We start from the raw sequence: 12,952 nt of genomic DNA on the forward strand, positions 1-12,952 counted from the left end.
TCTTTCTTTCTTTCTTTCTTTCTTTCTTTCTTTCTTTCTTTCTTTCTCTTCCTTTCTTTCTTTCTTCCCATTAGACGTTCAGGACCTATTCATGCTGCTCTGCCATTGGCCTAGGAACCTTGCTTTTACCTTATTTGGACAGACTGATTACCAATACACATACTTGTCATGCAATGCTTTTATCAGGCCTTGTAAGAAAGTTGTTCATCTCTTAAGAAAGTGCTCAGAAGAACAAACGAAAACTTTCCACTTACAATTAATATTTGGTTATGAATTCATTAACATGAACATGAGCATATAAAAAGGCCCTGCCTTGTCCTTAGTTATCATGACCTCTTCTCTGGCTCTCTGCCAGAACATAAGTGTTCCGGAGGCATATTTTTCATAGATATGTTAGCACAGTGCTCCTCTTAGTGAGGTTAGAATTAAACAGTTAGTCATCCTGAATATAGCGACCTCATTTACTGATGTGACCAATCAATCTTTGGAGCTTTTTGCTTACTAGATTTATGCCCATTTTAAAATCTGAGTGTTACATTGAGAAACTGGACCCACCCTACAAATACAATGATGGTTCATCCAAATTTGTGCTTTTGCATGACACAGAGCAATGATAAAAATGAGACATTAAAGAAATTAGATTAACAAATATCTAAGTGCATTAGACAGCATTTAGGAATGAGTTTTAAGTAATTTATTGTAAGTGGTAGGGGGAAAGAGGATTAAAATAATAATTCTAAAGGGATGATTCTACTTGCATGAGGAGAACTAAGAGAAAAACAAGTGTGTGCTTGGTCCTTTGAATTGTATTTCTATACTACAACTTGGGAGAAAAAAGGATCTGTTTTGGTAACACAACAGGAATCCATCAGAGTATTCAGATTTCCCAGCGTCTGAATTAAAGATGGCCTGCTTTCCAGGGTTCTTGCATCTTACTCCCTTCCATGCACTCTATGATCCAGTGACAATGGCCTTCATCACTATTCCTCGAACTCAGCACTCTCTTGGCTGTTTCCTATGCTTGGAACCCTCTCAAGACTTCTTCATCTTCACCTCCTGTCTTCCCTAACTTCCTTCAAAAATCAGCTTAATCTTTCTACAAGAGGCCTTTCCCAGTTCCCTTCAATGAAAGTACCTTCCTTCTGAGATAGCCTTCCATTTATATACCTTTTATGAGCATTATTGTTTCCATATTGTCTTCCCCACTGGAATGTGAGTTCTTGAGGGCAGGACTGTTTTTTGCCTTTATTTCCTCAGCATCTATGTACTTCACACATAACAAGCACTTAATAAAGACCTATTGACTGACTGACTGACTCAGTCTTCCTTTTTACCCTAGAGTTCTGAAATTCAACCCAAGTTAGGATAAAGGTAAGAAAGAGCTTGGTTTCCAGCTCCTGTTTAATTCATATTACCATGTCTGACCTCCATGATGCTTTTAAATTTGTTTCTTTTCTTTTTGATAAATTAGGTCATGGAGCCAGCCTTGTTTCCCTGGACTGAAAGATTCAACAGGGCTCTTGAAGGTTACCCAAAGGCTCCAGGGGTTTTAACTTGAAAGAAGATAATCCAGAAGATTAAAACAAACAAACAAGCTATTTCTTGTTTAGGAGCCTTTCAGTTACTGATTTCATTGAGATTCTGCTCTCTGAAGGTTGGGTCATTGTAGCTCTGTGAGAAAATTTGCACTGTCTAGACTTTGGCCAGACATAAATACCCAAAAGATACTTAAACCACTACTGCATGTGAATTTGGAAGGCAAAAGCCAGATCATTAAAGTACAAAACATTTTCCATTTTAATCTATACCTGCTCCGTGAAAACCCCCGCAGACATACAGCTTTCCATCCACTGTTCCTGCATTGGTAGAATTGGTTCGAAGGGAGAGGAGGGGAGTTGGCATTGTGGGCCCCTCCCTCCAAAAATCCCCATCTGGGTTGTAGATCTCCACAGCATCAAGGCATTTACGAACTTGGCCTTTGTCTCGGCCCAGGCAACCGATTCCACCTGCAGAAGATGACATATTGATCACTGAAATGGCCAAGGACCAAAGGCAAAAGCTCCACATTAGGCAGAACACTCTTAGGGAGATTTGTATCACACTCTTAAGTGATTCCTGGTTTGTTTGTTTTTTTCCTTTCCTGCCAAGTGCTTACTGGCAAGATGATTTCTAGGGAAAAATTATGTCTACTTGTCTAGCTTATATAGTACTTCCTGGCCAGATCTAAATAGAGGTGGCTAAAGAAGAGAGAGCTTGGCTATACTGGGTGACTTTTGTTCCTCTCCTTTCATAAATTCTTCTTAGGAGATCCAGGGGCCTTCCTATAGATCCCTTCATATTATGTGGGTACCAATGGGACAGTCAAGCTATCTGGTGGTTACCCTTTGCTTTCATTATGTGACTTCTCAAAACAACCAAGAGGTAGTACATGGGAGGGGCAGGAACAAGACAGTACTATAACTGGAGATATTGGGAGAGGCCCCCATAATATCATCTATGAAAATTTCTTTATGCTTTAAAGAGAAGCATACATATTTTTATTAACAGTACATCAATATCTATAGTGACTGAGGAGACCTGCCAAAAATCCTCTCTATTATATGGACCCAGTCCCCTCCCTTTTACTTGCCCTCTCAGAAGGGAGCTATGTATCTCAACTGTAAGGAGGTTTTATTTGTGCTTTTTCTTAAATGGTTGTCCAAAGGACAGAGAGCATCCTGGTCCTGTCTGGTGTGACAGTAGAAGTTTCTGGTTCCCTTCCATCCCCTCCCCCCCAACTTTGTAATGTCGGTGGTTATATGAACATGACTTTCGTTTGTTTTTCAAAAATAAATATGTTATTAATCTAAACAAAAGAACAAAACCTCACCATCTTTTCTGAATATTTATTTCTGACTATGCCTTTTATGAAGCTTCTAAGTCATTGATAAATAATGTATTTACAGCCTGATCAAATCTATCACATGGTTGACCTCCCCATTACTTTTTAGATGATCTTAAAGTCTAGAATTTTTCAGAGATTATAGTGTTCTGTGACTTGAAGCTGCACACTACTCCCAGATTATTATGATTAAAAAGATGCACCTTTGATTCTGAGAGAAGCTTAGAGTTGTCCCGTGTTCTACCCCTGGCCGTGTTCTACTCTCTGGCCATCTTGTCATGTACCTTTCTACTATGTACTTTCGTCCTGTCCTCACTTTATTCCTAGCCTCACCTCTTGCTTGGGTGCAACAATTAAATCAGTACTACTGTTACTTTAAGTATATGGGGGTCTTCAGGAGGACCAGTGCCTCTAGTGTGAGAGCTTGCTGAGCCCTTTTCAGGGTTGCTCATTCACCCTTGGTGTCTGCCTGAGTCACGCAACTCTCACCTCTGGCTCCAGGAAGCTGTAGTTTACACAGCAGTCACACCCCAGCAAACCTCAGCAAATGGGCTAAACCAGATTAAGGGTAACTGACAGGCCTCAAACCTGGTGAGTTTGGGTTTGGGGGATGTCTATACTAAGCTCATGAAGACTTTCCCTGCAGAATGGGCAGATGAGAACAGTCATGAAGATGACTGAAGTTGGTACTATGGTACACTTGTCAGTTGTCCTTCATTCTCTAAGAGGACCATAGCATCAGGAAGGTGATGTCATGACTTGCAAGTGAATTACATTTAGATGAGGGAGGGTTGTTCAGTCACCAGCCTCATTTTCTTCTCTGGGTCCAGTGGCAAAATATAGATCAATATGACTTGTATTTATATGATAAACACATGGAGTGCTTAGAGCTTGCTTAGACCGCAGACACCAAGGTCATCTGCTGCATCCCAGGCCGTCATCAGTCATCTCAAATTTTGTCTTGCCACTGGACTTATATGACTCAGGAAGAGAGAATGAGGCTGATATCTTTGCCCAACTCTGCCCCACTTAAATCCAGTTCATGCACAAGTCAAAACACCACCCATGATGCCATTAGTCCTCTGAAAATTAACGACAAACAACAACAATGACTGTTACCTTAAAAAAAGGTCTGTGACTTCCCTGACCAAAACACCTTGGCCACCATGTGTATTCTTCCCTTATTAGAATGTGAGGAAGTCAATTCCTTGAAGACCCCAACTCAAACTCTAATCAGTATTAATCAGTTTGATATAATATGGGTTGTGATGATAAGTTCTATATATTTGACCCCAGAGCTGTGAGCTGCAGATGGCAAGATTACTTACATAAACACAGGCAGCTAGCTAGGGCCCTCCACCCTTGTTTTTCCTCATCATGGTGACCAAGCCTAGTGTGGCAGAGGTGACTTAACTACATGGAAAGTCACTCAAATTATTTTTTACTTCTGGACCATTCTCTCTTGTCAAACATGAGCAGGTGTGTATTTTATGACCATCTTTTGACCCTCTGGTCAGTGGAGATGACCTATGCTTCACCCATCTTTTATGACCACCTAGTCAGTGGAGATATTTCTTGCTTCACCCAATTTATGACCCTGCTGACAGATCATTTTTGTTTATTTTAGACTATGTGTCATATGTCAACCAATGGAATTATTCGGTATCTGGTATAGCTCTTCCTGAATGTTTAAATATATAACCCCATAAAAATAGGGTCCTAGAAGAATGGGGCATCTCAGATCATGAGGAAGATCTGAGGTCCACTTCATTAGAGGGGACCATGAACCCTTCAATAAAGTTCCATTGGCCCAGAGCCTGCCTCAGTTTCTCTTATTGTAGGTTGGATAATTTTTATCACCACAAATGTGAGCTCTTTGAAGGCAAGGACTATCTCACATTTGTGTTTATATAATATAGTAAATGCCTAACAAATACCTACCCACTTAATTATTCATTTATTATTCAAAGTACTGGGCAATTTCTTGAAGATAATCTGACCTTTCACCCCTCCCCCCTTTCCTGTTCAATTCTGAGTCCAGCTCATGGATAATGATTTGGGGCATTTTTTTCTATATGGCTATTAATAGCTTGCATTTCTTCCTTTTAAAACGGTCTGTTTATATTCTTTTATCAGCTGGAGAAAGCATATTTAATTAAAATTCTTCTTCTAGCATCTTTCCAGTATGTCTGGATAGATTTGTTCTGTGGGTGGTCAATCCAATTGTATAGCCTAGTTTGAATTTTTCATCCAGTTGAATTTTCCTATGTGGATAGTTAGACCAAACTCTTATGAATGATTATATATCTCATTTAAGAGGCTCTGAAATCTTCTCAGGTTTGATGTGATCAGCATAATAGTATTTGCAAACAGTAGATTTTAGTAGAGTTCTCCTCTGGAGAACCTCACCATATGTAGGGAAACTCTCTTCTTTTTGGACTTTGTGCTAGACACCCTCCATGATTGTGAAAAGCACCTTTGGCAAATATACATTTCCTTGTTTTATATCTTGCTTAATATTAGTGATCAGAAAGTTGTTGAATCAATTTTTCTCTGTCACTGCATCTTTCAAGGAATCTTGTATGATTTTAACATAGGTATCAAAGTCACCTTGTTGGAAAGGAATCTTTATATGGTAGCATTTTGCTTTACCAAATCAAAGTTGTTTTTTTTCTCCCTAATAACCAACAAGTAGCCAGCATGGTAGGATATCTTGTATTCTACAAGTCCCATTCCCTAGCAGCAATTATGGCATTTAGAGTTTCAGAAAGGAATCGGACAGATCAGCAATTCATAAAGCAATGTCTTTTATTATGAAACATTTTAACTGATGGGAGAGGAAACTCTAGTCATAAAACAAAATGCCCAGAAAAAAGAGGATAAAGGAGACAGAGTCAGAGAAGAAGGTACAACTAGGGCTCAGTCACTAGAAAAGTCAGTAGCCACAATCTTGGGTGCATTGAACTGTTGTACAAAAAGATCATGGATCTCTTCTGTGAACTTGATGCAATCAGATTCTGCTGTGGTCCAGGACTCTCTTCCTCCTCATTGTGTTGGGACATTTATGTTTACTGAGGACAGCCTGGATGCTTATCTGGATTATTTTCATAAAAATTTTATAGAGATGGGAAACTAGCTTTATGGGTTGGTAACTATTGATATTTTAGAGGTTGCCTTTTTTGAGGGTAATTATAAGATCCAAGATTTTTTTTTTTCTGCCCTCAAGCCTTTGGTATTCTTTCCTTCCTTAGATACCTTGATAATCAATCACAGTAACCTCAACACTCATCACTTGTAGCACAGACCTCCTTTGTATATGCTTGATTTAATCCATCTGCTCATCGCAATTTTTTTTTTCTTAACTACCATTCTGACTTTCTTACGCAGCACTGTGGTGTTAGAATCCACATTTGGTGACCCCATCGTTCACATTTTCATCTAGCTGTTCTCTTCCAGCTTATTTCTTACATGCTTTTGTTTAAAATCACTTTGGTTAGCTGAGTCTTTTACCAAGTTACCTCATGTAAATTTCATTTTTCTTTCTGTTTCTTCTTCATATTTTGTGTAGTGCTACTGTTCACAATATTTCATCATCATCCTCTACAAGATTTGCAAATGAATTTATATGCTTAATTGCTTTTACCCTTGGCTGCCATGTTTCTCTACTGAGAAAGCCAAATGTTTGCTGATTAGGGCAACTTCTTCAAGGCCCTTTAGTCTCCCTCTTCTGGTGAATAATTTATATTAGGTAGACTTCTGTAGAAAAATGGTGATAATCTGTGCTACTGTCTGTTCTTTTATCTACTTCCTATGTTTTGGTATCAGTAGCTTGCTTAAGTTAGGCTGGGCTGGAGTTGCCTCAGTTTCATGCTACAAATTCTTATTTCCTAGTTTGGTATATTCAAAGCAATGAAGATTAAAACCAAAGAAAAAGTATGGACTCAGAAGTACGGGTCTCTAACATTTATTTGACAATTATGGAGATATTGCCTCGTAGCATCTTTTGCATTATTTAACTTTTTATGTATTTATGTCTATATTAAAAAAGACTAATGACTGTATCTCATATGTTACCCATAGCCCATATTGAAGCCCAGGGTTCACTTGGATGGAATTCAGTATTGGGAGATTTTGAATAAAACTGTCATCGTTTGTGCTATAACATGGGGTATTTCCTGGCATAGCCTGAATTGAGTTTGTTTCTAATTCTCCTCTAGATGTCCTCAGTTCCCTTGCAAGCACCAAAATATGAAGGTAAGGAATATAGAATAAATGTATTACACAGAAAACACAATATAAAAAGAACTTCAGCTTAAGCCCCTAAGCAACAAAGAAAGTTTTACTCCCTTATAGGTTCTGCCCTTCTCCTGGCAGATATATGTCTCTGACTCTGGCCACCCTGGAGTTAAAGCACCCCACAGTGGGGAAAGAACTTATGGTCATTAAGGAGTCAAGCAACCATCCCCTAGTGAGCACCACCTTCCTAAGGTACCTAGATATATAGTTCCTCCTGATTTAATCCCAGGTTTGTGCACTCACCTCTATTCTTTCTTCCCAGGTGGAGAAAGAATTTAGGGTCAATACAGAGTTGACCTTTATCTCCAACATAGCTCAAAAAGCCATTTTCATGATCTTTAATATCTATGGGACTCTACACTTCCCAACACTGTTCTCATAGGACCTTTCCTCTGCTTTATGATTTTTATGTACGTATATATGTATGTATGTACACATAATGCATGTCTATATGTATACACACACACATATATATATACACACATGTATATACCTTTCTCAGCCTCAGTTTCTTCATTTGTAAAATAGGGATAAAAATAGCACTTACTTCACAGGGTTGTTGTGAGGTTCCAGTGAGATGATATATGTAAAGTACTTTGAGATCCTTATATAAATACTACCTATATCTTTACTTACCCCTCCTTTTTTTTTTACATGCTTTTTTTTTTTTTTTGGGCAGTTGGGGTTAAGTGACTTGCCCAAGGTCACAGGCTAGTTGTGTGTGTGTGTGTGTGTGTGTGTGTGTGTTGTGTCTGAGGCCGGATTTGAACTCAGGTCCTCCTGATTCCAGGGCTGGTGCTCTATTCACTGCGCCACCTAGCCTCCCCTGTACATGCCTTCTTGAAGTATGAGCTCGCAGATGACATCACTGTGTAGTCACAGTCCTTTTTTAAAAATTAAGTTATTATCCAACTCATGTTTCATTTATTTATAGAGAAGCAGTAAGATTTATTGGAAAAGGTGATAATGAAAGTAGGAGACTTAATTTCTTGAGTCTCATTGGTTCCCTATTTCATTCCCTAATGGTGAAAATTTCAACATTTTCCTCCTTCAAGCTCTCAAATATCTTCCTATTTTTATAGCAGGCAACAGAGTCTTCACTATGGTTTCCCTTCTCTGCACTCATATAGATGTTTGGTTCCTTATTTACCTCTGATAAGAGACATGGGTTGTCTGACAGCAAAGAGTTGAATTCTTAGTCATTGAGTAAGTAAACTTTCACACCAGCTGAGAAGGCTATAAGAAAGATAATTTATTTCTAGTAATTAAAGCCAGCAATCCTTCAGAAAGGAAGTACAGAAATGACTTAATTGCCTCTCAGCACAATGTCTGGCACATAGTAGGCACTTAATAGGTGTTTATTGATTATTATTATTGATTTTGAGCAATCTTTTAGAGTGATAAAGTGGACTCCTCATTAGATCCAGAGTCAAAGAACCTAGGCTCAAATGCCAGCTTTACAATTCAGTGCCCTTTGTGACCCTTGGTATTCTCATCTATGAAGCAAGAGGGTTAGATTTGATGACCCTTAATTTCTAAGCCTATGAGGCTTTCAGCTATGGATAAATGTTATTTGAACCATTTTAAAAACCAAGAGACCGAAGTAAACAGAGGTGAAGTAAGGGTCACCTTTGTGAATCAGGCAGAGGCAGAATGAGGCACTGAAATCCTGAATTCTGACTCAGAATATCTCCTTTAAAAATCCATTAGAGAAACTTCCCCCAATACAATACAAGAAAAGAATAGGTATTATTCTTTTGCTATTCAGAATAATAATGTGCTTGTCATCTTCATTGTTCTGTTATGAAGGTGGATTTAATTACTGTGTACAGTCCTTAGTGTAACAACCCTAACCTTTTAAATATATTCCCTTCTTTTCAGTTGGCAGGCACTTTGGAAGATCTACTCCAGGAGGAAAATAGGCCAGTTGGTCACTTCTGTCCTGGACTCTAAACACATTAATAATGAAGAACATTATCCTACTTGGGCAGAGTAGCCTGCAAGTGCACTTTATGACAGCAGCTGGTCTGATGAATGTAAATTTAAATTCCTATCAGGTAAGCAGCTAAATTTAAAAAAAATTTATTTATTAATAAGCTATGTTCACAAGACACATCTTTTGATGAGAGAAATCCCAACCTCTGATCAGCTCATAATTGAAATTTTAACATAACACTTGCTGTAGATGCAACATGGTGCAGTGGATAGAACACTGAGCTTGAAAAATCAGGAAGACTCATATTCCAGAGTTCAAATCTGACTTTAGACATTTAATAGCTGTGTGACCCTAGGCAAGTCACTCCACTCTGTTTGCCTCCATTTTTCATCTGTAAAATGAGCTGGAGAAGGAAAGGGCAAACCCCTTTGCTAAGAAAACCCCAAATGGGGTCATGAAGAGTTGGACATGTTTTTTCAGTCGAAAAAAGGATGGCTAATGTCCTCTTGATAATAGCCTCGACAATGTCTCCCCTTCTTTGTGTTTCAGGTCCTATGCAACTATATTATAACTTTATTTGCTTTTAGCAAGACTCTTAATTAAAAAGCAGAATAAATGGAATTCTTTTTTTGAGTCTTGTTTAGCTAAAATATGCCTCTCAAGTGTATCTTGAAGGGCTTACTCTCACTCCCTTACTCTTTAAAAATGTCCATGAAGATGAAGGTGAACCATCCCTCCCCACCCTCCCTCTTTGCTTTATGGCAAGCTGGGACCATTGTTCTATATTTAACGGGGGGCTACAGTGTGCAGCAGAGTGTGGGAGAGGATGCCTTCTTTTATGTACTATGGTGATACCTTTATGAATAGTATAACTGTTATTAAGAATTTCTAGCTCATATGGGATATGGATGAGGGTAGAGATGATGGAGTGCTTGTGCTCAGACCCTAGCCCCAAGACCCTATCTCACCCCAGTCCAAAGACCATATCTCTGGCAATTACTCATGTGTGGGATCCAGTGAAGCATTCTATCTCTCCTTCCCTGGTACAGTAACAAGCTGATCCTGTAAGAATTAACTTGGTATAAACAAGATTCTCTTGTACTGGCTCCTAAGATATTTGGACTGGACTATTGTGTATGGCCTCCTTCCATCACCATATACATTCCAGATGTCAAGATATACATCCATTCCCTAAATCTATCTTGTCAAACAGGACATTGAGTTGTAACAGACAGGACGGTTCTGACAGTAGTTGCAGATCTAAAAACCACACCCCTCAGTATTTCCCTCCCCCTTCTCAGAATGTATTCTGGGTACAACACCTGCATTGTAGATACAAAATGTGCATGTTCCTTTAAGAATTGACCATTCCCTAATGCTTGCCCCACCTACCTAATGGCACACACACAATTCATTGTACTTTTTCCTGTATAAACTTTAGCAGCACCTCTGTTAAACTGCATGTTCCCTAAGAACTTTGCCCTCTCCTATAGCGTTATAATAAACTTTTGCCACTTGATGTAAAGACTGCTTAAGTCCACAAATTCATTCCAGATGACTCCACCCTGTACCTGATATTTTGGGGTCCCTCCACCCCTAAAACTGCATTAAACAGAAGGGAAGAATGTACCTTTCTAATGTTTTCCAAGGACATTTCCCATTCCTTTCTACCCATGTACCCTTGGATACACAGGAGATATAGACAACTTGGCTCAGAGGAAGTTGATCCTAGAATTTCAGAACTGGAAGTGACCTCAGAGGCTATTTAGTCCAAGCCCCACGTGATCAATAAGGGCCTTTCAACCTTTCTAACAGCCGTCTAGCTTTGTCTTGAAGACTTCAGCGAGGGGGGAGCATACTTCTGCCCAAGGCAGCCCATTCCACTTTGGGATAGTGCTAATTTCTATGAATATTTTCCTTATATCAAGCTGAAATCGACTTCCCTGCAACATATTTCTTTTGCTCATTACTTATGCTTGCTGGGCCCAAAACCTTCTTCAGGCCTTCAGATACTTGAAAACAGCCATCATGTCCTTCTGAAGCCTTGTCCGCTCCATGCTACATTCCTAGTTCCTTCAAACATGGCATGATCCAGAGCTTCTTCATGGTCCTCGTGCCTTCCTCTGGATCTTCTTCATTTTATCAATGGTTCTTCCTAAAATGTGGCACCTACAACCTAACACAATACTGGCTGAGGTATAGTAAGGCCAACACCTTTTTAGACTGGCTAATGACAGATTAACCATTTTTGTTCCTATAGCATGATGAAGACTCCCATTGAATTTGTTGTTCACAACTCCCCTACCCCCAGATCATATATTTAGAGCTGGAAGAAACCTTAGAAGTAATTTAGCATGACACACCCATTTTATAGATAAGGAGGTAAGCAACTTGCCACAGTTTGGGTTTGAACTCAAGTCCTCTGAATCAAAAAGTCTTTCCACTATATTATTCTGCCTTTTCTTTTTTCAAATGACCTACTGTCTAGCCAGGTCTCTAATATCTAATACTTGTAAAGTAGATTTTTAGAACTTAAGACTTTATTATGTTAATCCTATTGAATTTCTTTTATTACATTTGACCCAACACTCTAGTTGACCACAATCTTTTCTAAGACTGACTATGATCTGTATTATCTGTCCCTTCTGGTTCTGTGTCATATGTAAACTGGAAATTGAGTTAAACAGGGTTAAGTCACTTGCCCAGGATCACATGGCTAGTAAGTGTCTGAAGTCGGGTTTGAACTCATGGATATGAGTCTTCTTGATTCCACGCTCAGTGCTCCATCCACTGTACTACCTAGCTATCCTTCACCTAATTAACAAGCCTACATTAATATATTAATGACCTCAGTTCAGACTGTACTCTCTCCAATGGTGAATGAAGACAGTAATCCATTAAAGCCTTTTCATTCTGTCTAAATTTTGTTTATATTCTGCCATGAGGCAGAAACTCTACAGGAGTTTTACCCAATATGGTGGTGCCTTACTCTTGTCATTACATGGATACTAATGGAGCATGTGTGTCACTGTCTTTCTACAAGAAAGGCCCACTTCTTTTTCTGGTCATATATATCTCTGATGATGTCATTTTACACCACCTATCCTGGGAAATTATTTATTGATAGTATGTGACTTAGTGATAATAATATTGATAATGTATTGATAATACTTATGCTCACCATGAGAGAGATCCTTCAATGTCTTTGGTATTGCTTTCAACTTTAATTCTTTAGTAAGTATCATATTCCTTTAGTTATTGTCCTATAGGATTATCAGAAGATTACTGATATTAAAAATCTGGTAACACCCACACAAAAAAAAAAACTAGCCATGTAACCTTGGGCAAGTTACTTAACCCCAATTGCCCACCAAAAGGCAAAAAAAAAGTGAAAGTATTTATAAGGGGTGGCCAGGTGGCTCAGCGAGTAAGAGCACCGGCCCCAGTGTTGGGATGATCTGGGGATCAAATCCGGGCTCAGATACTTAGCACCACACCCAGAAATAACTGGCCGTGTAATCTTGAGCAAGTTACTTAACCCCAATTGCTTAAAAAAAAAATCTGGGCCCATGTTATAGAGAGAAGCTTAATATCATGAAAAGCATGGTGCACTTTCTCAAAGGTAATCTAGCTCACATGACTCCTTCTCAGTACCTGCCCATTCACATTGTCCTTTGTACTCACTGGCAAACCCTTATGTATCCCTCTTTTGTGTCTTACTTGATATTAATAATCAGAAGATCATCAAACAGTATTACCTCTTTTACATCTTTTAAAAACTCTCCTCTGATATATGCATGGGAAATGCCTTGCTGGAGGGGAGCTTTTAAGGCCTTATT

At 38.9% G+C, this 12,952-nt stretch overlaps 1 protein-coding gene across 1 annotated transcript in view; it reads right to left on the reverse strand.

Annotated features, from left to right (window-relative positions):
* Positions 1 to 12,952, reverse strand: part of KBTBD12 (kelch repeat and BTB domain containing 12) — a 79,894-nt gene that overhangs the window by 10,587 nt on the left and 56,355 nt on the right. Inside the window, exon 5 of the mRNA XM_069083820.1 lies at positions 1,809 to 2,006. Within this exon, the coding sequence (XP_068939921.1) occupies positions 1,809 to 2,006 (198 nt within the window). The remainder of the gene's footprint in view (positions 1 to 1,808; positions 2,007 to 12,952) is intronic.

This window comes from Petaurus breviceps, unplaced genomic scaffold (assembly GCF_028583685.1).
Source record: "Petaurus breviceps papuanus isolate PSGF00001 unplaced genomic scaffold, PetGlider_PUasm1.0 174, whole genome shotgun sequence".
Classification (NCBI taxonomy): Eukaryota; Metazoa; Chordata; class Mammalia; order Diprotodontia; family Petauridae; genus Petaurus; species Petaurus breviceps.